The sequence below is a fragment of the Anser anser genome (genome assembly GCF_964211835.1).
Source record: "Anser anser genome assembly, chromosome: W".
Taxonomy (NCBI): Eukaryota; Metazoa; Chordata; class Aves; order Anseriformes; family Anatidae; genus Anser; species Anser anser.
Window position 1 is genome coordinate 14,768,555 of NC_139731.1, and position 23,890 is coordinate 14,792,444.

The window sequence follows — 23,890 nt, forward strand, 5'->3', positions numbered from 1 at the left end:
AGAAGAGTGGAAGAGCTTTGCTATAGTCACAGAAGCACGTGTCGTGGAGGGAGGAGGGAGTTTTGAGGAGCACTCACAATTAGCTCTAAGTTATTTTTTCACTGCAGATGGGGACTTTATGCAGCATCCTATATTCAGAAGTGGAAAAAGGGCCGGTGAGCTGTATTTGCCTTTATTTTTTAGTGGTTTCTCTAAGATCAACCCATCTATAGGGAATGCAAAATCCTCTCCTTTAGGAATACATTTCCTGCCACGATGTTGTTTGAAGGAACTGCTCCTGGCTTTTCTACAGTTCTTCCTAGACCAGAATTCACCCCGTGTGTTATACCCCAAACCCCACGTGCTACTCCTGGTCTGTGCAAATGCTGGCCTCAAGATACAACCCAGCAAGGAGTTGTGGTCAAGTGCCAGCTCATCCTTCCCAGCACACAGAATAAAAAGAGGAATTGCCAGAAAAGAGTGAGCAGGTCCACCAGAGTCCGTCTTTCTCTCGCAGAGCACTGTACGGATTTAAAGCAAGCTTTTAGAGCTGGTTGTTCATTTTTGCAACCTGCAGCTCATTCTCCTACAGCCACAGTGAGAACATCGCGCTGGAGATCCTTAAAAAACACCGTGCCGGAGATCCCTAAAGAGCTCTTGCAGTGCAACATCAGGGTTTTCCCCTTCCAACCTGCAACTTCACTTTGCTTTACAAGGTCGAGTCAAAGATCAGACTTAAAACCTTCACGGCCACGTTTAACCAACAGGGAGACACTTGGGCAATGATCCTAAAGCTCCTGCCATGCTTCTGCTCCAGCGGGCCGCGCAGAGGTACTAAGGAAACTCAGCAGGGCTTCCCTCAGCCACAAACAGCATGTCTGGCAAGTGCAACAAAAACAGCACGTTTCGAGCCTAAAAACTGGATGGACTAAGTGCCAGAAAAAGCTACTGCTAGAGGTATGCTCTTGGCGAGGGTTGAATGTATGTCCTTTCCATCTCTAATTTCTTTTGGTTGCTTTATTTTTCTCCCCAGTTCTTTTAAGGAGATGCAGACAGCAAAAAGGGGGTGTTATTGCTGTCAGATGGTTTAGTATGATGTTATCCTGGGTGACGTATGTTCCTTGTATTGCAACATTTGTTACGGGGACAGGGAGAGAAGAAGGATCTGAAATGCACATTTGCACTACAAAAGAAAAAAATCCCTTACAAACCTATCTCAGAAGCTGGTTTTCCAAGGATCAGCAGGACACAAGAATTAATCTAACAGCCAAGCCACAATTTGGGTACAGATAGAGCAGGAGGACACGACACAGAGATGTTTTGAGAGGAGCCTAGCAGGTTTGGGTCACTCTGTATGTCACAGGGAGAAAAGGAAGGAGGCAGACACGTAGGGATTTAGAGCCTGGGAAGGACACGGATTGCAGAGCAGGGCAAGAGCTTGGAGGACACAAGCTGGCTACGGCCAGCCAGCACTAAGTACGAGCCCCTCGCTCACCTTCAGACTGTTGTATGCAAAATCTTCATGGTCCGAAGCCATTTCGGTCTCCGTCTTGATTACCTGCAGGGGTTAAAGAGAGAAATTGGTATTAAAGAGCAGCCGGAGGAACTGAACTGGCTGAACCAGCCAGCTCAGCAAGAATAATGTTATTAATTGGCATTAGATGGAGTCCCAGCTCCACGTAGCAGGGGCTGGGGCTGCTTGGGGAGAAAATGGTTTCATCTCTTGTTAATATCTTGATAACTGTGGCTTATTGCAGCTTTCAAAGAATGACAGTTGCTGGGGGGATCGGTCGTCACCAAAGCAGCTGAAAGACAGGTTTTTAATCTGTCTCTGCAGCAAGAACGAGAGGCTGGGGAAGTTTCCCATTTCACACATTCCCTGCAAGCTGCTGGAGAGGGTCAGCGGGAATATCTGGTGATCCAAGTGAATAATTGCCACCGAGGATTTTGTTGAGTCTCCTGTGTATCTGTTGACAAATGCAATAGATCTCACACTGAAGATAAATAAAATAATTGCCAAACAAAGCACCAGAAGCCCTGGATACTTCAATTATGCAACTAAGAGTGATGGCACTTGCGTGGTGTTTCATATAACAGCTATTTATTGCTTCAGGACCCCATAGGCACAGCCATCATCTCCCCACACATTGCCCTGTAACGAAGCACAGAGCTCTGGTTACAGATGGCAGGGGAAAACCTACACACAAACTGCCATTAAAAGCTCCCTCCGTGCCATAAATTAGCTCGCTAATTTTCTAGAGAGATGAATTTTCAGATTTCAGTGACAAGTCAGGACCGAGACCTGCCTCTCAGTTACCATCAGGCTAATAGCAATTAGTAGCATCAGTAATAGCAATTTTGTTTGGTTTAAATGGCTTCCAGGCAAACTACCCAAAATATAGAAGGAGCTTTGTTTCCATAGGGGAGAAAGAACATATCAAAGGCAGCCCCCTGTCCTGCAATACAGAGGAAAGGAAAAATACACTCTGCTAGCAGCTATCTTGCTATTTCTGATTTATTGTACTATTTTAGCCTGCAACGAATCCCTGCCAGATGTGGTCACAAAAGCCACTGGAAGTGGGATTTGAAACGTGTTTTGGGTTTCCACTGCCTCCCGAAGAACCCTTTGGAACGCTTTCTGTTCTATCTTTAGGCTCACTTGAGATACTGTCCTAAATGTGTTATAAGCATTTTGTCAGAAAAAAAAGCTCTTCTCCCATCTAATTGTCATCAGCTGCCAAAAAAAAAGTTCCTCTCCATTTCCCCGGTGGATTCTCTGCCTCTTTCCGTGACCTTGGTGCTCCCAAAACTCAGCTCCTACATCGCGTGTCCTCAGGCAACCAAGGAGAGCCAGTTACAAACCTGAACTATTCCTACCAATTAAAAGGCATCTCTTACCTGGGCTTTCTTGCTTTCTTGCTCCTTCTTCTCCAGCTGGGTTTGCAGCTTCTTCCTCTCCTGCTCGAGCTCCCTCACTCGCTTCTGTAGCTTTAGGAAGAGGCTCATGTCCATGGCTGCTTTATCCATCCCAGCCTCCTGAAGAAGAAACCCTCTTTAAACGACTATTTTTAATGTCCCAGTCGACCCATTTTAATAAATTATTGATTATTGAACGTCCATTTGATAAGCTGGTTGCTTGAGGCCGTAGTTAAAAAGATAAATACTTGTCTAGAAGGGGTTCAGGCATTTTTAATTAGCGGGCTTTTTTTGTTTGGTCGGTTTTTAATTGGCTTCACCAAGAACATTTAATATTAGAGCATGGCTAATAGTGCTTGCTCGGGTATCATGCCAAAACCTAAAGCCACGGTTTATAAGATAAGGCTGACTTCACCAAATGCTCTCAGAGCTCCTCAGAAACACAAATGTAACAGAAGAGCGGCCAGCAAAAGAAGCAGGGATGTTTGCAGGTGTGGTACATGGGAGACAGAATATCACCCTTCTTCCATGTGTCTCTTTTCCATTAATGTTCTCGAGTCATGAAAGTGGATTTTAAAATCAGCTTATTCTAGCAAACGTAAGCTAAGCATTTTTCCTTTTTCCACCTGATTCTTGACGGCCAGGGAATAATTTATGCTGCTCTTTTTCTGCATTAAGAGATTGCTGCTTACAGAAACCGTGCTGGCCAGCAAAGCATCCATAAAGATGCATCGGAATGAAAATGCTCAGGGCAAAGGGGCAATCAATTTCAGTAGCTTCGTGAAGAAGGATCACCGTAGAGATGTTTCCATCAATGCTAGTGTTAACCACACGTAGAGCTTACTGCTTCGATGAATTTTTGTCCGGCTTTACGCTGGTATGGGCAAAATAAGGTACTTCATTATTTTTAGAGCCCTACTTAGGTCTGACCTCACAAACGAGCAAGCATTTTCTCTAGCACTGCAACCCAGGCATCTCCCTCACAGCTAACAATTTATTTCAGGACTCAGGACTCGCCTCCTCCCACCCTTTTGCCCCGTTTGCCGTACCTCCACCTGCTGCATTACATCCTCGGTGTCTCCTATCTCAGAGGTGGAGATCGATGGATAATTAGAGTCAGACTCCAAGCTGCTCTGGTTGGATGGGTTTCTCCTGTGCCCCGGTGCTTGCTGTCAAGGAGCGATACGGATACACAACGCCTTCAGTGTTTAAGGAAGGATTCCTCACAAAGCACTGTTTCTTAGAGCAAATATTTGTGTACAGTAAGGTTACCTTCAAAACAGGCTCAACTGTCTCTATTTTCTAATTTCTGATTCCTGTGTCCTACCACAACGCTCATATTAACACGCAGGCAAATGTTAAAATAAAATATAAAGGGATACAGAAGCTCACTTTAAAAATCCTGCATGAATTACAGGCTGCTCATGACACCAGATGCCTGTTAAGTGAGAACATGCAAAGCTGAGCTCAAGATTATTCTGTTCACAGTACCCTGTGGGGTTCCCTTTACATGCTCAGCCTTCCGCCTAACCCAGCAGCACTCTAACCATCAGCCCATTTTCAGCAGTTCTCCTAAAACTTCAGCAAAGCTGAATCTAAAAATGCTGCCTTTTGAAATTCTCATGCCTTGCTTTTGTTTTTTTTCAAATTCAACGCCCACTTGGCACGTGAACATCACCGAAACGAAACGCAAAACAAGATGCAGGTGCCAGCTTTTGCTGTGATTCCCTGGTTTCTCCAAACTGTTAACAGAAAGTGTAAAAAGATCAACATCCTATTGCAAGACACATGCATGGTTTGGCTTCAGCGTGGACATTTGGTCTTAGAAACCTCAAGCCCAAACTATACGACAATGTCAGCTCTGCCACGTGTTTTGGGGATGAGTGAGCCACGTTATCCAAGCACCAACACGATGGCCAGGACAGAAGAGAATAATTTCAGCTTCATTACCTTTATAATGGTCATTTCGTCCCGCAAGTTGTCGTATCTCTGCTCCAGCCTCGAATACTCTTTTATCAGGTTCTGGTAACGAGACCTCTCCTCCTCCAGCTCTTTCTTCATCTGGATATTTTCCTCAGCTGTGCTTCGTGCAAATTCGTCTTCAAAATAAGAAACAACAACAGTGAATCGTGCTCTTCATCTCTGAAAGGAACTTCTTGTAAACATGTGCAATAACGTTGACTAATTAACAAAACGCTCTCTGCCAAGAAGCTTTAAAATACATACGAGCATTTGTTAGTAGTTAAAGACTTATCATTTAAATCCTGTTCCTTGCTATTTGGAACAGCTCCGGCTCTTCTGCAAGGCTCAGCCATGCCACCTCCAGCTCCCACAGGCTGGTCATAAACCCACTTGCAAACAGACTAGCACAGTACAGAAATATATTGATGTTTAAGAAGTGCCTTTGGTGCTCGCTGCATTTAAAGACTTCTCTGCCTGCTTCCCACCACCAGGTTGGATGTAGGAGCAAATCAACAGCAGCATCTTTTTTCTCGTGTAATCATCAACCACTTACCATGGTAAGGCTGCGGGCTTAAGACTATTTTATATTAAAATTCATTTCTTTGTTGAAAAACTCCCCTTTGGAAGCAAATCTACTCCTCTCCCCTTTTTGAGAAACCAGGCAAGTGTAAGTCCATGAAAAACAGTAAGAAGAGAGACACCAGCATCTAACAGATGGCACCGTTTTTATTGAACACATAGGAGCCCAAAGTAAGTCTAAGCCAGAAGCATGAATGCTCCCTTTCCTGCTCTGCTGGGATCAAGTTGAGGTCCCTAATCATTTTCAACGTTCGTTATCCACTTCAAAATACCCAACCTCCACACAGCAGAAAGGTCAGGCTTCTCCCTGGGAGCACTTCATTTCACGCACCCGATGGAAACCCCGGGTATTGGGGGTGATGAGGTTCGTCTGTGCCCACGCTTGTCAAAAACGTACCGGAAAGCTTCAGACGGCCACTGCCTAACTCTGAACGGTGCCTTCTACATCCAGAGAAACACGCACAGAAACCACCAAGCCATAAACCTTTTTTCTTACCTTCAGACTGGCACAGGATTCTGCTGTTCAGCTCCTCTTTCTCCTGCTTCAGGAGGGCGTTTTCTTCTTCCAGGTCGGAGATACGCTGCGGAACGAGGCAAAAATTACTGCTTGCACACGGGCCAGCTTGCATCCGTATTACAAGATTAAAGTCACTTTACACCACTGCAGAAGCTCCAGGTCAGTGAGGCATGGTGTGTGCTTTGCACATCAACTATTAACACCACCAATTGCCTAGCAAAAAGTAATGAAAACTGGAACTGAATCCTGCTAAACAGTTTGTTTGTGTGTTTGGTTTTTTTTTTTTCCTTTTTTTACTGCTTCTTTATTTAAAATGAAGGGAAACGATGCCACTTGTCACCTAACAGCAACACTGGGCTGAGGCTGACAGCAACCTATGCTGTAATTTTGTTCATCCTCACGAATTCTGATGCATTCACTAGCGTCATCTCGAGACACAAAAGCATTACCGAGTGGGACACGCTGCTGCAGTTAAGCAGGATGATTCTGGTGCTGTCAGGAACGAGAACAAGCTGACACCCCATTGTAACGCCATCCCCACGCCTGCTCCATCACATCACACAGCCACAGCTACACAAAGCAGAGGAATCTCGAGATGCCGGCGATAAACAACGCTGTACACACCATAATAAAAGATTTCATTGCCCACAAGTAATAATTTTGCTGTCACCAGTAGATAAATTACATAGGCAGCCTAGCTGGCACGCATCCCTAGCGCAGACTTCAGTCTTCTACACAAGCATGCTCAGATCAAGGTATTTTATCAAACATTGATATGTCAGATACGTCGTAATGGTGAAGGTAAAAACACAAACTATTTTGGTGTAAATCGTGCCTGAGGCAGTCATATCCGTGCAAAGAAATTGGAAGATCCCACTGCCTCTTTCTCTCTGATCCATTCATTTGTTCTGTGACTACGATTTCATGCATCTCTATGTGCAGTAGGAAAGCTGGAGACTGAAAACGCAACGAGAAAGTGAAAACATTTTAAGGTATGCAAAAATCCTGTTTTTTTAAATGGTCTGAACCGAGCCATGATTTTAATCATGATTTTTGCACCAACAACTTAACGATATCCCCTCATTCGTGTACCACTTCGAATAAATACCCTAGCAGCTGTTAGGTCAGCTTTGATGTCTTCAAGTGCAGAAGAATTCTTAAAAGAAAGAAAAAAATCGAAAACAATCATAACACAGAGAAGGAAAGGAAAACCGATGCTGCAATAGGACAGCAAAGAACTCGATTCATTTATCCCAGCAGGGAAAAGCTAAGGGATGATGGGATTATTCGACAAGTGTTCTTTAGTAGGTGCTGGTAATGAACTCTCTTATCCAGAAGACAAAGTTATGATGATCAGAAGACAAAACTGGACAAAAAGTTGGACTCTTTTTGACTGTGCTGGAAGAGCTGCACAGCTTTTCCCCAGAGCCCTGCTGCGACACCGGTGCCTTCTGCACTTCCTGCTCATCTTTCTGTGTTAAACCGATCATTGAAGGTGCTTCAGATCCAACGGGATCCGTAAAGAGGTGGCTGCTTTGAAGAATTCCTGTGGAAGATGTTCAGCACTAATGATGGCTTCAGCTTTTATTTAAATGCCTATGCTGGAAGCACCTGTTTGGCTCTGATACCGCCATCCTCTCCTCACGAGATGAGGTATTTAGGACTTTCCTAATAAAATTCCTGAGCAGGTTTTAAACCACCTCTCCTCCAGGGTCTGGACCTCCAGCTCTGAGATCCAGCCTTTGAGCATCACCTTTGCAACCATTCCGGCGCAGGACCACAAACCCGCTCGCCCCCTGCCTCCCACTGCCAGCCATTTCCAGGGCACCTCTGGCACGAAAAGCATTTCTTAGAGCAAAGCAGTCGCCGCAGCGTTTCCCTGGCAGTTTCTGAGGTCTTCCCACTGCTGAAGGGAGCAATTGGAAGCTCATGTCAAAGCTGGGAGCCTGCACTCCTCAGTAGAAATGGAAACAACTGCTATGGTTTATAATTAAACCATTTGTTGACGTGGCAAACTACATAGTATTTACTCAGCCATGGGCACTTCTGCAAGAAGGGCAAGCTTTTGCTTTGTTTTTGTGCTTTTTGAAAGCATCTCCTCAGTTGTTAAAACAGCCTTTTTCTCCTCAGTGCTGGAGGGGGATTTGCTATCGAGAACAAAGAGAAGCCGGTTTTCCCCAGCTGCATCACCTTCAAAATAAAACATCCTTTCAGGCTCTAAAAGCCTGGGCTGCAGCCAGCCAACAAACCGAGCCCCGGGACAAAAAAGGATCCTTTTGCTTGGTGTCGGAGAGGAGAAAATCACTGAGTCCACACCTCCCAACGTGGGGGCAATGCACAAGCACACGTGCAAAAAGGGCCCTCAAAGGGAGGTGGTCCCTAATCCAAGATCTTTTTCCCCACCTCAAAGCAACTCACCTTGAGGTTGTCACGAGAAAAGCCATGTTGTGGAATAACAATTGCAGAAGGATCGTTCATTTAACTCGAGCAGTCACAAATATTTGCAGCAGGAAACTAAAGCCACACCTCAGGTGACAAGCATGGCTGTGAAGGTTTTTCAGAATGAACCTGGCCAGCGAAGTAATTCAGGGTAAAATGTGCATTTGGGCTTTTTGCTTGAAAAAAAACAAACCTTCCACGCTGAATTCTCTTTCTCCCAGTTGAAGGATTTCTCTCCTGTTTGAAGGATAGGAAACTAAGTCTCTCCCCTTCAGATCTGCAAAGCTTTCACCTGCGTGACCACCTGCAAGAGACCTGCACAAGACAGGACATGACAAACACACGCACCTTTCTGAGTAGATCTTTCTCCTTCACGTAGCTGTCTTCCACCACCTTCCTCTCGCCGTGGGCTTTTTCCAGCTCCAGCCGGAGGTGCTCCATCTCTTCCCGCAAGCTGACGAGCTGGTTGCCATCACCCTGCTGGCTCTGCTGATACTGCTCCAGCTCCTTCTTCAGCTTCTCCACCTCGGAGGAGTGGGCAGACGTGAGCGTAGAGAGCTGCTCGTTCAGAAGTTTGTATTCCTTGTTCTGCGGCCGGCGTCCCAAAAAGGAGAAAGCAATACCATCAGCAAGATCCAGCCAAAAAATATAATCTGTCTTTTAAAGTTTTCTTTTTGAAAGGTTTCAATAGTTTTGAAGGACCGGGCTCGTGCCACTGTATGGAAGGCTCGTGCCACGTGGAGGCTTAGGAAAAGTGGAGGTGAAGAAGTCAGAAGACAAAATAGTTAAAAATTACACATTTTTGGCATTTTTTTTCCTTTTCCTTACAAAAAATAAATTAATAAAACTCAATAGACTAGAGAATTCCTGGCACACAATTTTTAACTGGCCAGGACAAGCAGCAAAGACACAGATCTTAAGCTACCTCTTCTTCCTCTTTCCAAATATTCACTGGAGTCAAGTAAGAACAAAAACTCAAGTGCAAAAAGTACTCTGCAACAGAGCCAAAGGCTCCCGTTAGTCCCAGCACAACAGAGCTTTCAAAGAACCGTGCAGCCTGGTTAAGAAAAGCAAACATGAAAGTAGAGAGTTTTATCTTCCAGGTCTACACAGGTTCTTCTGATCATCCGTACGTGCTTCAGTCCCCGTCCCACCCCTTGAGCAAAGGTGCTGGAGCAAAAGCCCCTTGGCCCCTGGGATATATCCCAATATACCCCCTTCCCGCTGGGATATTCTCTAGGAAAACAGATTTAATCCTTCCTTGTGTGTGCAATAGTCCCCCACATGATTTAGAAACTGAATTAAGCAGGCCCAGCGTATGAGCAGTGGCTGATATAGGATAATAGGTTTTAATATTTTCGGAGAAAGATCTTTTCTGCTTCAGGGGCACACCGAGCACGGTGTATCTCTATCCATGCATGAGCTAAAGAGGCAGAAATAGAAACGTTTTCTTCCACGGCTAGTCAGATAAGGGTACAACTGCAGCTCTGCGGGTTACCTGCAATGTATTTTCTTAAAACTTAATGGGTATTTGAAAAGGTCGTGTTTATAGATTAGCAAAGACTGAAATAGGGGTAACTTCAGGGAAAATATGCTACAACAAACTCCCTGCTGCCAGGAAACAAAATCCAACGCGCTGAAATTAAATTCTACTGCAGCGATGCTCATTAGCACCTCCAAAGCATCGCAGGGAAACCTGTCAGCCCTGAAACGAGGGTTAAAATTAGCTCACTGGACAGGCCGTCAGGAGTAATAATACTGAGCGGTAATGCTTTCCTGCAGAAGCTACACAGAAAGCATCGAAGTACCTCCTTCAAAACCGTCTGCAGAGATTGAGGGAGACGGCGACGAGCCCCGGCCCGTTATTTCTGCCTCCTTAAAATCCCCCCGTGTCTCCTTCCCTTTCTGCTGCTTTCACAGCCCTCCCCGGGAAAGCCAACCTTAACCAAAGATTAAGTCGTAATTAATTCCACCTTTAAACGAAGCACAGTCGTATCAAAGAGATTTCTGGTACACAGGTGTACAGAAAACCCTATGCCCAAGTTTTTCCTCTTCTTAGCTACAGTTCTGCAAGTGCCTAAGCAAGCGAGCAGGCATTTTAAACTTAAACACCGCAGTTTAAATGTCAGACTACTGCGGTGCACACGTTGTGGCCAATTAATACAAGCAAGGAAAGCGGCCAGCAGCAATGCGAATCCCCAAGTGGCTTGACTCTGCAGTATCCCAGCCAACGCACAGTCATTTTTCATCTTCTTCATCGCAGGACCTCTCCTTCATACGGGGATGGGAGAGATTTAAGGCTGCAAGGAAACTGAGCGTGATGTGTGTGGGTTCCTGACACATCCTAATTGTCCAGCGTGTTTCCAAGCTGCTGGCTTGGAGTTTCAAGCAACAGTTTTCCAAGTTTCCTGATTTTATCTTCCTTCTGGGCAGCTCGCACAACCCTTATCACACAACTTGTGCAGCTTACTGAGCGTGCTCATCAGACGTGAAATGGAGACCCAAGACCCAAGTGGCATCCATGGTGGCACCCCACCCCTACAAATATCTGGCCAGCAGCAGGAGAAGGCTGCTACCGGCACGTTGTCCTCCCCAGACCTTGCGGGAAGACAAAATCCATCCCAGAAACGGACAACGGAGGCGCAAAGAGGAAGCAGGCCCGCACCTGCCCCAGCGCGGCTCGGGACGTACCTGCTCGTCAATCTTCCTCTGAAGCTGGACCACTTTGTTCTCCATGCCAATGTTGAGCTTCTTCAGGTGCTGCGCCGAGCGGGCCTCGATCTTCAGCGCCTTCAGCTGCTGCCTGGCCTTCCTGCGCCGGTAGTAGCACTGCAGGACGATGGTGGCACCTCTGATCCGTCGGAAGCGGGTGCGGGCCAGCCAGCCGCGGGCGTACTTCTGGAGGATGGTGGCTTTGTGCTCCGCGAGGACCTTGAAAACACAGGCAACGAGAAATCAGGGGAGAAAAGGCACCCGCCAGGTCGCAGCGGTCCTTGTCTGGCTGCGGCGTGGCACCCAGCACTTCCCAAATTCCTTCAAAAGGATTTTCCCTCCAAGTAGGAGCATCCCGGTAGGTGCTGAAGGTGATGGCTGGAGACAGTGGCTTTTATTTTGCATTCTCCTTTATATCAGGAAGGAATACTTCAATTCCCTGTCCTACAGGATTTCCACAGACACCGAGTCCTCTCTTAGAAGCCACCCTGCTTGAATGAGTCAAGACCCACTTGGCCTTGAAACAAGAGGGTATATAGGATCCTGGTTGGTGACTAGGGGACATCTGTGCTCACATACTTCATGGACCACCTAGAAATAGTGCACAGATCCACAGGACCCATAGCTAGCAAATTACCTAGCCATTACTAGGCACCAATGTAGCAATAAGCATACCATACCTTCATCATCAGCTATAACTCACACCAGAACAGGTTGTGATATTTTATGAGTTCCATCTCTGCATTAAAATAATTTCTGCTGCAGATAAATGCTGCCCTGGTGGTTTTCTCATCACGCGGATAACCTTCAAGCAAAACCCCGGGGACCTTTCATTTCGGTCTGCAGCCAGCGTTCTTGCATGATTTGATTTCTAGAAACTTGCACCGGGTTTTGTGAGATTTCTGGCACTTGTGCATTGTATTTCTCTGCAAAATTTTACAGCAGCTTTTTCAGTAGGTGGCTGTTCAACTCTCCTCCCTCAAACGGAAGGCTAATATTTTAGAGAGACAACAGCACGTTAATAACTTTCTCCTGTTGATTTATACTGCAGTATTACGAGGAAAGAAATATCAGGAGAATTTCGAGATTATGAGACACCTTGCTGTTAGTAGTTTGGGATAAGCTGCATCATAAAAGGTACCACATCAGCTTCTTCTTATACATCTTTTGTTTCACCTTAAGGCTTTGTCTGCGTTAGAAAATTTTAAATTAGAATAAAGGGATTGTGCGAGTTTAGGATGCAGCAGGAGTTGCTCTGAAATGAGATTTTATGTCTCCAAACTTGGCGCTCTTACAGATGGAGCTACCCGGGGGTGGCCCAAAAGGCAGAAAACACCCAAGTGCATTTACCTGGGGACCTCCGCCAGCCTGACGGCAAAGATTTTGTAGGCACTGGGCTTGTCCTGACTCCAGGGAGCAACACCTGCAGCTCTGCATCTGCTGCCAGGCACCCACCTGAACCAGCACCTCTGTCCAGGTGCTCCAGAGGTGAAGGACGCTCAGGTTTGAGACGCCTGACCATCAGCCAGCTTCTACACCGCGTTAAAATTTTGGGTTGTCTTGAATCCCAGACAATTTTTTAAGAGCTGGAACAGCTCCCTCCCCTGCAGAGGCTTCTGATTTGAAAAAGAGATGCTGAAAAAGCAACGGCAGCACAAATTTCTGATCGCCAGCACCCCAACTGCTCTGTTTTGGAGGACATCCCTGATGTGGGTCACCAGGTGTCCAGGTAACCCCATCATCTCCAGGAGCAGGCTCTCCCCTCCTGGCCTCTGATTTCAAGCATCCCCGTGACCGCCCAATGAGGCATAACAAGACTCGGTGACTACCAACGTAAAGCTGGATCTGAAGAGTGGGCAGAGGATTTCCCAAAGCCGTTCTCAGTTTCTGCACAGCGGTGGTCTGTCACGGTAACACCGACTGTCATCAAACCTCTACTGCTGTGCTTCCAGCTCCTGGCTAAATGCAGGAAGCTAATGAAGAGAAACGATTAAAGAGATTTCTGTCGATAAACGACTTGTCACCTTCAATGACAGACCCCACCAGTCTTCCTGCCGTACTGGAAAAGGCACCTGCAGCATGGCTCCGACACAACTTCTGCTTGACAGGGAAGTTTTTGCCGAGCACGGGTTGGATCAAATGACATTTCCAGATTTCCACAATGCCTTCTGGCATTTGTGTGACTAACTTCATTTAGCTTCTCCTCGGAGGTGCCGCTGCCAAAATCATTTTTTGCTTGCGCAGCTTTAAATGGCAGTGCTTGCCATCAATGTGTGCGCTCCAGAAACACCTGAGGCGGTCGGCTTATTAAAACATCAAAACGTCCACTGTAAATGAATCGCTGTGCTATGCCGTGGAGGCAAATACAAAGGATTTTCCTACTCGTTTCTAATGCAAAGCCAGTCTGCGGAGTCCTACCTGGCGATAAATCCTCCTGACAAACATGCCCCGAGCGAAAGCCTGGATGGTGATGGTCGCCTTGCGGACCCTCTGGAAAGCTCGGTGGATGCGCAGCATTCGGTATTGCTTCTGCAAGGTGATAGCAGCTCTCGTCCTCCTCAGGTGCTCCGCAAGTCTGCAAAGCATGGGGAAAAGGTTAGGAATAAGACTAAAACTCCCCATATTGTTGTCACAAAAGTATTAAACCTTATGGTGAGAAAGACCTTTTGTCCCAAAGTAGCTTGGAGAGAGACCATCCCAGCAGTAAGGCGAAGAAAAGAGAAGCTGATAGCATGTCTCCGTTAGGATAACGGGAACTCGTATGCAATCAGACAACGTTCACGGCTCCTGGGAGCACTCGAACCAGAAATCACACACCTCGTTATTCCTCAACAGCATTAAAAACAAACATTTTCCAGCTTTTCCCTTAGGTTTGAACTCTCTGCATGAAATACTCAAGCCAATCGACGCCCAGGTTGCCTCCACCACTTCCGGAACCATAAAACACGAGTGTTGCGCTGGGTATCTACCAGCTCCAGGAAAACTGCAGCAAATTGATCTGACATTTAAACCGGTGTGCACTGGTTTGGCAACATTCATGAGCAGAACCCCAAGCAATTCATACAGAGTAAATAATGAGGGATGTGGTCAGCTCCGCGACGTGCTGCTCCCATTCTCCGACTGAATTCGTGTTCAGTTTGCTGTTACACAGGTTAATAAACGCCCATAAAACCTCCATTTAATCTGATAATTAGCTTGTTTTGCTGAATTTATGATTCATTTATTGCTCTCAGCATGAAGGATTTTATAGGTATTTGAGCCACTTTCGCATTTTGTGAAATGCCTTGCAAACCTAAAAGAGCCGTATCAGATCGGCCATATATCCTTCTTCGAGATGGTTTCTCATTAGGACCCACTGAACCAGAGCTTGCTGATGTGGAGGCGGAATGGTCTGCTTCCAAGCAGAGGAGAAAGAAGTTATCCCAATGGCATTCTTCTCTATGAAACAAACTGATTAGCCATGTTGGAGAAACAACGCAGCAGAAGAAGTCCAGGAAAATATTAGTGGGGAACAGCAGGCTGCATCCAAAGTCATGAATGCTAAAAGAACCAATTCTGGACTTATTTCCTCTGTACACCTGCAGATGGTTCAAACCATGAGTGGGGGCTCTTGTTGGCACTCTTGCCACCCCACATTCGAAGGGATTTTGCACCCTTCTCACCGGGAGGCACCTCACCAGGGATTCCTCCCTCCCTTGCCAAGAGGGATGGCTGGCTGATGCCAAGGCAAATATGGAGTTCAAGTCTGTAACACCCCATATGTGCATGTAGAGCCCACCAGAGAGGCTACAGTTCCTCACCAACTCCCCTTTTTGTCAACCTTTCTCTTACTGCTCAGGACTCATTTGCTTTAACTTCAAGTGAGCTGTCAGATGCACAAGAGGGTCCTGCAGCCTGGACAAGCACACGGACTTTTAGGGACAAGAAACATCTCTGCTCAGCTCTAAATAAAGGTCACCAAAACTGCCCAGCTTTGCTCATTTGAGACCTTCTCATCCCCGGATTCTCCAATCCCTTTTCACAAGCACAAATAATAGAACAAATTTAAATGGCATCTCTGATGTTCTTCCAAAATACAGAGTGACTTATAGGAAACCCTTGGAAGGAACACGTAAGCTCTTCTGTTAACTGATTTCTCTAAACAGAAAACAATCAAGAATGGAAATGAAGCTCCAAGGACCCAAATTTGAGCACATGGGAGGTGTCCCTGCCCACTGCAGGAACAGGAATTAGATGACCTTTAAGGTCCCTTCCAACCCAACCCATTCCCTGAATCGAATCTCCTTGTTCCTATCTGCAAAGTGCTGGTCTGGATGTGGGAGAAGAGCAGTGCTTGATGTGAACGAGGGGCACGGATGCACAGTGACCCATGTGTTGGGATGCTATCAAAGGGCTTTACCGCCTCCTCACACCCACCCCACATTCACAATCAGCCGTACTCTCCAACGCAGCGTTATTTACAGAAACCCAGCGAGCTGCCAGCACTAGGACGCCTGAGATTCCTGCACGCAGGGAGTTAAACTTTCAGCTCTATCATTCCGTACTGTAAATAGCCCCATTGCCAGTGATTTGGAGTGATTTTTCTCATTACGAAGAATACAGTAAATCAATTCTGAGAACTCCCCTTGGATACCAAGGAGGCACAAACCCGGTCCCTGCAGAAGACGAGCGCATACCAATTAGCGAAGTGCTCGCTACCCGGTCCAAACGCCGTTTGCCAGCGGTAGTTCCAGAAAAATATTAGTTCTGTGAAGCACTCGCACCTAAATATCTCAGAGTGCTTTAGTCATCCAATTATAACCTAGCTGCCTACGCTATTAACCTGGCCCAGCACCCAGAAATCAAATTAATACAGTTGGAGGCAGGGAACTTTGATCACTGGCCTCTAATAAGGCTGGAGAGGGAGGCCAGGAGCGTGAATTCAGCACGGCAGCTTTCACCACAGTGGTACCTCCGTGAACAAAACGCTTCTTACTACAAGGGCTGAAAGGAAGCCCCCCACGCAGAGCATTTGCGTGTTTCTCGTCCAAAACCTCCAATTTTCAAGGGCTGCAAGACAGAACGTACTGAGAACACGAGTGCCCAGAAATGTTTTAAGATGACCTCCCAGCCAGCCCTTCCCTGGAGGGCTTCCTCGGACCCACCTCCGCGCCAGGTGCCCACGCGTGTAGCGCTGGATCACTATTGCAGCCCGTCTCAGCCTTTGGTACTTGATCCTCTGCAGCCAGCCCCGCACCGTCTTCTGAATCATGATGGTGGCAGCTCTGAACTTATCCGCTCGCAGTTTCTCCAGATATGCCACCTGGCCTGCACGGAAAAAGATCTTGGTACGTCCAAACTGGAACTTGTCTGGATCCTTTTCAAAAGCATAAAGGAAACTAAATTTAATTAAGGCAAACATTATTCTTGTTTTTTTTCTTCTTCTTTTTTAGTCTATCTTGCTCATTAGATACAGATTACAAAATTTTGAGTCAAATTTATCAGCTAACGTCTCTTCTAAGTTGGGTAACAAACATAATATTAGACTCCAAATGACTTCAACTTCCACAAACCCACTGGGGAATGAAACACTAGGATTCAGCCTTGAGTTCCACGAATTTTGAATGCATTTATTTACACAGCAAGGCAAGTCCAGGAGACTTCAAGAAAAGGTTTATTTTACAGAAAAGATTAGGCCTTAAATCTGCAAAATTCTGCACACACTGCAAATGACTCCACAGCTGAGAAGCCAAACACCCGGTGCGTAAGGCGAACAACCTCTGCAGAGAGGAACCCAAGTGAGTAAATTCCTCAAAATCCTATGAGGAGAGCAGGGGTGAAAAATTACAACCCGCCAAAGATTCTGCGCACATTTTGGGCTCCTCAGCAGTCTGCACATTTGCAATTTAAAATAATGCACATGAGTCTGAGTAGTAAGGTGCTGGGGAGACGTGACGGAAACTTATTTGCTTAAATATGTAAAGTGAAAAGGTTCCAATTCATAATTATTTTTTTTTTTTCAACATCTAAGTGGTTATTAGGAGTCTCCCATACATCAAGACAAAGAAGTTATTGCGTGGCTAGCCACATACGGGAGGAGAGGTTGGGGGATGAGATTTCTGGAGATTGTACATGAACAACTGGCCGTCATGGCAGACTCTGGACTCCACTAGCCCAGAAATACCAAAGCCACGAGCTTCTGTGCTGTAAAAATTGCTGCTAAAGACTCGGTCCCAGCTCACCTTAATGAGGTCTTCCAGCAGGGTCTGACAGATCTGCTTCTTGTCATTCTTTGAGAGGTCTCTCTTCTTCATAAGAACACGATACCTATTGAAAAAGTCGTGATAGGTCCACCTGAAAGCAAAAGATAGACAGGATCAGTCTGTGTGACAGGCATTGTTTCCTAAAAAATAAAGCATTTGGAGTTGAAACTCATATACAACCCCAAGGAATTAGCACTGGAAAAAGAAAAGAGGCTCCATGCAAACATCTGAAACAACCCTCTGCCACAGTCAAAATTACGAGCTTTTCCCTCACTTTGTCCCAACATCAGATCAGTTTAAACGTGGTTAAAACGCGCCCTGGGTACTGAGGGATCTGTCCCCATCACCCCAAAACCTGACCCCAGTGTTGGCTCTCCCCAAGCACCCTTATCGGCGCCCTTCCAGCCTGGAGCAGGAACGCCACGTTAAAACAAACGTGAAATCTTTGGACTCTGAAGACACAAAGCAGATACTTTGAAGATGCTTCGCTGTCACCGGAAAGTCTCCAAGCACCCAACACTAATCGAAGGAATTAGAGCACTGTACCTTACTGCGAGGAGCTATCATCTCCTGCCATCACCGTTAGATTTAGAGCCTGCAGACTGGATCCCGAAATTGGCTCAGCGTCTGCCAAGTTTCAGCCTCCTCCAAATGAACGCAGTGAGTTATGGACCCCTCAAAACCCGAGTTTTTAATTAAAACGCTAGGTGTTGCCAGCCCTGCCAAGTACAGCCATGGTTATTTCCAAAAAAATAATATGCAAATGAACGTTGAAAGAAGATGGGAGAGAACTGCAGAGATCTTGATTTGTGCCCTCACTCAACGAAACCACTCGTGTGCCTGAACCTCACCCTCATGGCCACGAAGAGCAGTACCAAAATGAGAAGAATACACAGAAACATCTCCTCCTCAGCCCAGCAGCCCTGTCTATGCATTTGTTTGGGGGTTATTACACCTAATTTACTTTTTTTTTTTTCCCATTTCACCAAAATAAAATATTCTAGGGATTGAGAGAGGGGGGAATACAACACATATTTCAAAACACAGGACCAGTAGTTTCACATCTGTCCAGAAAATTTAGCAGGGAAGGAAAGCCAGACTGATAAAAACAATGAATTTCCTGCACGGAGACACTGCAAAAAAAAAGCCATTTGCAAAGAACATGGGAACAGCAAGAAACTAGAGTCCTTCGTATCGTACCTAAAGCACAAGGTAAGAGACAGGAGTAAGAGGGGAGTTGTGATGAGTGTCAGAAAAAGGAGGATTTCCCAGGCTCAGAGTGCTCTGGGGAGCTCTGGCATAGCCAGATTTGGAGGTTTCACCCTATTCTGCATGGGCCAGCCCCCAAATGAGGGCGAGTACTGGGTACAGAGAACCGTAACCCACAAATAAGACTTCTGGTATAGGGCGAGGTGAAACACAACTGAAGACAAAGTCTATAGGTTTGTGTTATGTAGGGTTCAAGCTTAAATTTGTTTTTTCTTTGCTTTCTGGAAGTCTTTCTTTTATAATGATGTTTCCCATCTCATACCTGCACCTTAATCCTTTTGCTTCACGCAAATACCATAAATGTGGCGCTGGAGATGTCCCGCAGGTGGGGCAGCTCGGTGGGAGAAGAGGGGATGGATTATTCCCAATAACCTGCCAGGGTCCGTTTAGGGGCTGCTGTAAATAATATTAATTATTGCTGCTATTTGAAGGAAGATTTGGAGGAAGAAGTCGTCTGGTGGGTGCCACCCGTGCTCCTCCAGCAAAGAGCAGATGGAGAAGAGGCCACACACGTAGCTGAGGGCATGGGTCCAAGCCGGGCAGAAAGCAGCAAAATCCATCATCTTCCCCTACTGAGACCGAGATCCCACAGCTGCTTTCAACCCAAACTCAGATAACCTGCAGAAATCCCTTAAAGCCAGTTCATAACTCGCTGTAGAGAGGATCTGTCTTCAGAGCTTGTCACTCTCACTTCACGTGGTGGTAAAAACCGATTTTCCACTCCTTTCCATCCAAGTCCATCTGCAGCATAGGTACCATGCCTCACTTTTTAAGATTGGCTGGTAGCATCCTGCGGTGCTCCACCTCACCCCAGCCACACGTCCCAGGGGTTTGCTGCCACACGTCGTGCCTCCGTGGTGTAACACTGCTTCTCTCTTGCTGCAGCGAGGCTGCTCCTGCCATCCCAGCCGATTTAACAGGAGGCGACAGTCCTGAGTCCACATCATTTTTATTATTGTCCACCGAATAGCAAGGGAAAAGCCGTCATGCTGGGCTCAGGCGGTCCATCAGGAGCTGCACCACGGTATCTGCAGTCCCAGTTAACAAGCAGAGAAAATCTGCAGAGGTTCACAGGTGCTGGTTCAGGCTCTCCCCACGGAAAGGAACAATTAAAGCACTTGGGTTCAATGCAACATGGCTGGTTAAACCACTTCTGCTTCAAAGCGGCATAAAATTACCTTACAACTACGTGCTTCAAGAAAAACGAACATGATCCCCCAATCCTACATGAGAGGTTCCTCTTGTGCAGAAATACTGAAACTTGCTGCTTTGGCTGACGAGGACTTTTTCCATGGTCTTCTGCACATATTTTTACATGTTGATTGTTTTTTTCCCTCCTCTTCTTTAAAGGTTCACCATATACCTATGATATACATCACAGGTGGATGATGAACCTCATGACGCATGGTATATCATACATGGTATATCTATGATATACACCTTCATTAGGAAAAAAAGGAAAAAAAAAGGGAAACGTTTTCCTCCTGCTAGACCACAAAGTGCTTACCAGCACCAGACAAATGATGTGCCCTGCTACCCCACGGTTTAACAGGTCAGGGAGATTATAGGAAGATATCTCAGTTCAATTTATTATCAGGTTAAATTAAAACCACCCCTTGGGTTTCCAGGATGCTGCCCCACACCTAGCACACCTCACTGCTAGGAGCTGGACATCACTAAGGCACTAAATAAACATAATTCCTTAAACCTATGAAGTTACAGGAGGTGAGGGTGAAGAGCTGTACCCAGGAGGAATTTTGCGCCTGCGTAACTGAGAAAGCGAGAGAAGGAGGCACAAAGGACTCAACAGGCACTACACAAATTTTCCCAAGGAGATGATCTTGGAGCTAAGATTAAGCACAACCAGCCTCAAATATCAGAATTTTGCTTTGATGTTAGCACGGCTCACTAAAGGAAGAGGCATTAAAAGGAATGGAAGGACACAGGAAAATAACTTAAGCCTGCAAAAAAAAAAAAAACCTCTTTGGGGCTCGAGCAGCAAGTAGGCTGTTTGGCTTAGCCAGGAGCTGGAGCCTTGGTCAACAAGCCCAGCAACGTTTTGGAATTAAACAGATGAAATAAGCCAGAATGCAAGCCCCAAATTAATTCCTGTATCCATGGCTTGAAGAATGAGACTTGGAAGCTTTACAGTGAATTTCAAGGGGGTGCAAAGTGAATGGGCTGTTCCTGGGAGCAGAGGTGCTGAAGGGGTCAATATTGGAAGCAGCACAGGAGGCGGCCGATATCTAACTTTCTGTAGGAACTGAAGACTGTTTGGGGGCACGTGGGTGGAATATTTGAGTCAAGACTGGACACGAAATTATTTTGGAAACTGATGCAGGGACAAAATTTCTCTTGCCTTGTTTACTGCAGCAGAATAGATTTGCCTTTCAATTAGCTCTAAAGCATGCAGGCTGGCATTGTTTGAAATTATCTGGAAAATGTTCAAAGAGCAGAACAAGGAAGAAAAACACTATAGATATTACCTTTGTTGGGAGTGGGGGGAGTGGGCAAACAGAACTGCTGGGAGCCAAAGTCATTTATGGGATTTGTTTCCCTGAAAAGACTGTAAAGTGGCTAAAGGCACATTATTTAAAAAAAAATGATCTTGTGTACAAGGACGCCCATGAAACATTCCAATTATGGATGTTTAATGTTTGGTTTGCAGAGTTTAGCAGCCGTGATTTCCTACCGAGCTCTTACAAAGACACAGCATCTGACAGGCAGCTCCAGCGACCAAAGGAAGCAGCCAAGCACCAGGAATCCTTGAGCAATAAATATCCTACATAACGAGTCCGATAACGGCATCTCCGAGAGGCTGCAATGATAACGTTATTCAAAGCGACTGCTCTTTTTGTAGCACTGACCAGAAACCAGAGGAACCAGCAGGAAGATTTGGAGTTCTGCTAATATCCAAGTGAAAAACATGTTTAAAGGAGTATTTTGCTATTAACAGAGATCTGCACCAATTCATTTTCTATAAACTAATCTTTATGTAGCTAGTTTCTACAAAAAAAAGATGAATGGCTTATACTAGAGACATCTTCCATGCTTTGCCCCTGGAAGATGATGATGGATAGACTATCTACGCATCTAAGACAGTCCATTCATCAGCGTTGTATCTCTACACGCTAACAAATGCGTTTCTTAACTGCTGCGTAACATTTCAAGCCAAATAATACATTTTCAATTTACTTGAGATAGCTGCCGAATGCAGCGCACCGTGGAAATGAGAAAAGAAAGCCAGGCGTACCCAAAGTGGAGAGCACGAGGCTCCGCTTTTCAGTGGAAGTCTGTCACATCTCATGTGGGTTGAAGAACGCTAAAAACCGTATTAAAATATTTTTTGGTTTTGTTTTTCTCAAAGGGACCGGGTAAAAGATGACTGAAGCCTCAGAACATTCAGTCCTTCAACCCATAAATAACAGTGATGGAGAAGTGTGAAGTAATTGCAGAAGGTGGCTTTGTCCAGAGATCTCCAACCCAAAGCCACATCGATCTCAGAAGTCACTCCTGTCACTTGGATGTAAATACTACACGACAAAAAATTAACATTTTCTCCCGTTTCTCTAATAAAACTTCATTAAAAAAAACCTCTCTTGCTCTGAAAGTAAATTACTGACACTTAAGTGAAAGAAAATCTCACAAAGATTTCAAGTTTGGCAGGATTATTTTAAGAGATCTAAATTTATAGCCTTCACAGACCAACTTTTCAATGTACAAACTCCTGGCTCTGGCTTTTCAAGGCTGGAATTTGATGAGCAAACAATTACTAGAACCCAAAGTGAGTATCTTATTTAGTGTAGAGATGTTTCCATGTACGATTATGTTGCAGAAACACTGAAACAAAGAAAAATCTTTCCTTGAGGCAACCCAAACACTGATCTTGAGAAGGTCACTCCGAAAGGCTGAAATAGCTATTTGCACCTTTTTTTTTTTTTTTTTTCCCCTGGAGACATAACAACAACTGACAAGTTGCAGTGATGGAAGAGTTTTGTACTCTTAGTGTCCTGGGAAAAAAAACACCCCATGGCCAAAATCATACAAGCGGACTCAAAAGCACGCAAGCAGCTCACACTGAAGGTCCCTTTTGAATTTTTCTTCACACTGGTCAAGTATTTGTCGTAAATAGACCTTGGCTGGTCTCCAGGTGCTGCTGTTTTCTCCTTTTGCCCTCTCCAATTACTAACCACACGTGGATTTTAGCACTATAGGGTCTGAGCTACACGGAGTTTCGTGGCAGAGATGGAGAAATGCTATTAGTCGTCGGGAAAATTAAACCTAAAGACATAAAACTGCCTTCGTGGCCTCTTCTAAAATAAGCCACAGCAGTCTTGGGGCTTTCATCACAAGAGGACAGACAGCCAGATTTGGCCCCACAGCTACTTTAACAAAGGAGGGAATAAAAAACCAACAGCGGCTCAGGGATCACATAATTTAGGATCGCATAAATTAACAGCAACTTCCACTAACACCTTGAGGATTTCAGGGCTCAAGAGATGATCCTCAAGAGATGATGCCCATGGCTGTGACACTGCGGGAGACGGGAGGCAGTCGTCATGCTCCTTCCCAAATCTTGGGGGGGGGAGTTTCTGGTGGCACTCACCATCACGCCTAGCCGACTCCTTGCCGGGCGTATTTTATAACTCCTTTGTTCCACACAAAAAAGGCTGATGGCTATGCTGACATTAACACAAAGCTGCTCGGCACTAAAGTGCTATTGACGCATTTTTAGATTTATTTGCCCTTGTCGTTTTCAGACATTATTTACAGTTTATGTTTTCTGATTTATTAGGCCCTAAAAACCTCTCTCGAATTTCGCATAACAGCCAGCGAGAGCCACACTTCCCATAACCTTTCTTTTTTAAGATGCAAGACTTTAAAGCCCAATATCCTTTGGACGTGCTTTGTGAAACCCTGCAATAATAATTGACAACCCTTATTTTCTTTCTCTGCAAGTCTAGTCAATTTTTTTTTATTTTTTATTTTTTTGATGAAATGACTACTGTAGCAAATATCTGAAGCCAGAGAAAAAAAATAAATAATAAAGAAGCAAACTCTAAAGGCCCTGGAGGTCAAGGAGCTTTTGTATAGGGTGCTTCAGGGGGAGTCCTTTAGGGCAACACTTGCTTCCCAGTGAGCCAAATGCAGAAGACGTAGAGCCGTTACTGCTGCTTTGCTGTAATTAAACCATTTGTCCTGCAGATGTTTTCTGCTCCCTTCCCCCAGATAACAAACTTGCTGAGCAAAGCACTCCAGTGGCTCAGCACCACGC

General features: G+C 45.5%; 1 protein-coding gene across 4 annotated transcripts in view; it reads right to left on the reverse strand.

Moving 5' to 3' along the window:
* LOC310888669 (unconventional myosin-Vb-like) overlaps window positions 1-23,890 on the reverse strand; it is an 86,114-nt gene that overhangs the window by 18,466 nt on the left and 43,758 nt on the right. For all 4 annotated transcript variants that reach the window (XM_083815602.1, XM_083815605.1, XM_083815603.1 and 1 more), the window contains 10 exons: window positions 17,326-17,437; window positions 16,249-16,460; window positions 13,523-13,679; window positions 11,084-11,323; window positions 8,741-8,980; window positions 5,933-6,017; window positions 4,846-4,994; window positions 3,945-4,064; window positions 2,878-3,015; window positions 1,475-1,537 (listed from right to left, as the gene is read on the reverse strand). In XM_083815602.1, the coding sequence (XP_083671728.1) occupies window positions 1,475-1,537; window positions 2,878-3,015; window positions 3,945-4,064; window positions 4,846-4,994; window positions 5,933-6,017; window positions 8,741-8,980; window positions 11,084-11,323; window positions 13,523-13,679; window positions 16,249-16,460; window positions 17,326-17,437 (1,516 nt within the window). The remainder of the gene's footprint in view (window positions 1-1,474; window positions 1,538-2,877; window positions 3,016-3,944; window positions 4,065-4,845; window positions 4,995-5,932; window positions 6,018-8,740; window positions 8,981-11,083; window positions 11,324-13,522; window positions 13,680-16,248; window positions 16,461-17,325; window positions 17,438-23,890) is intronic.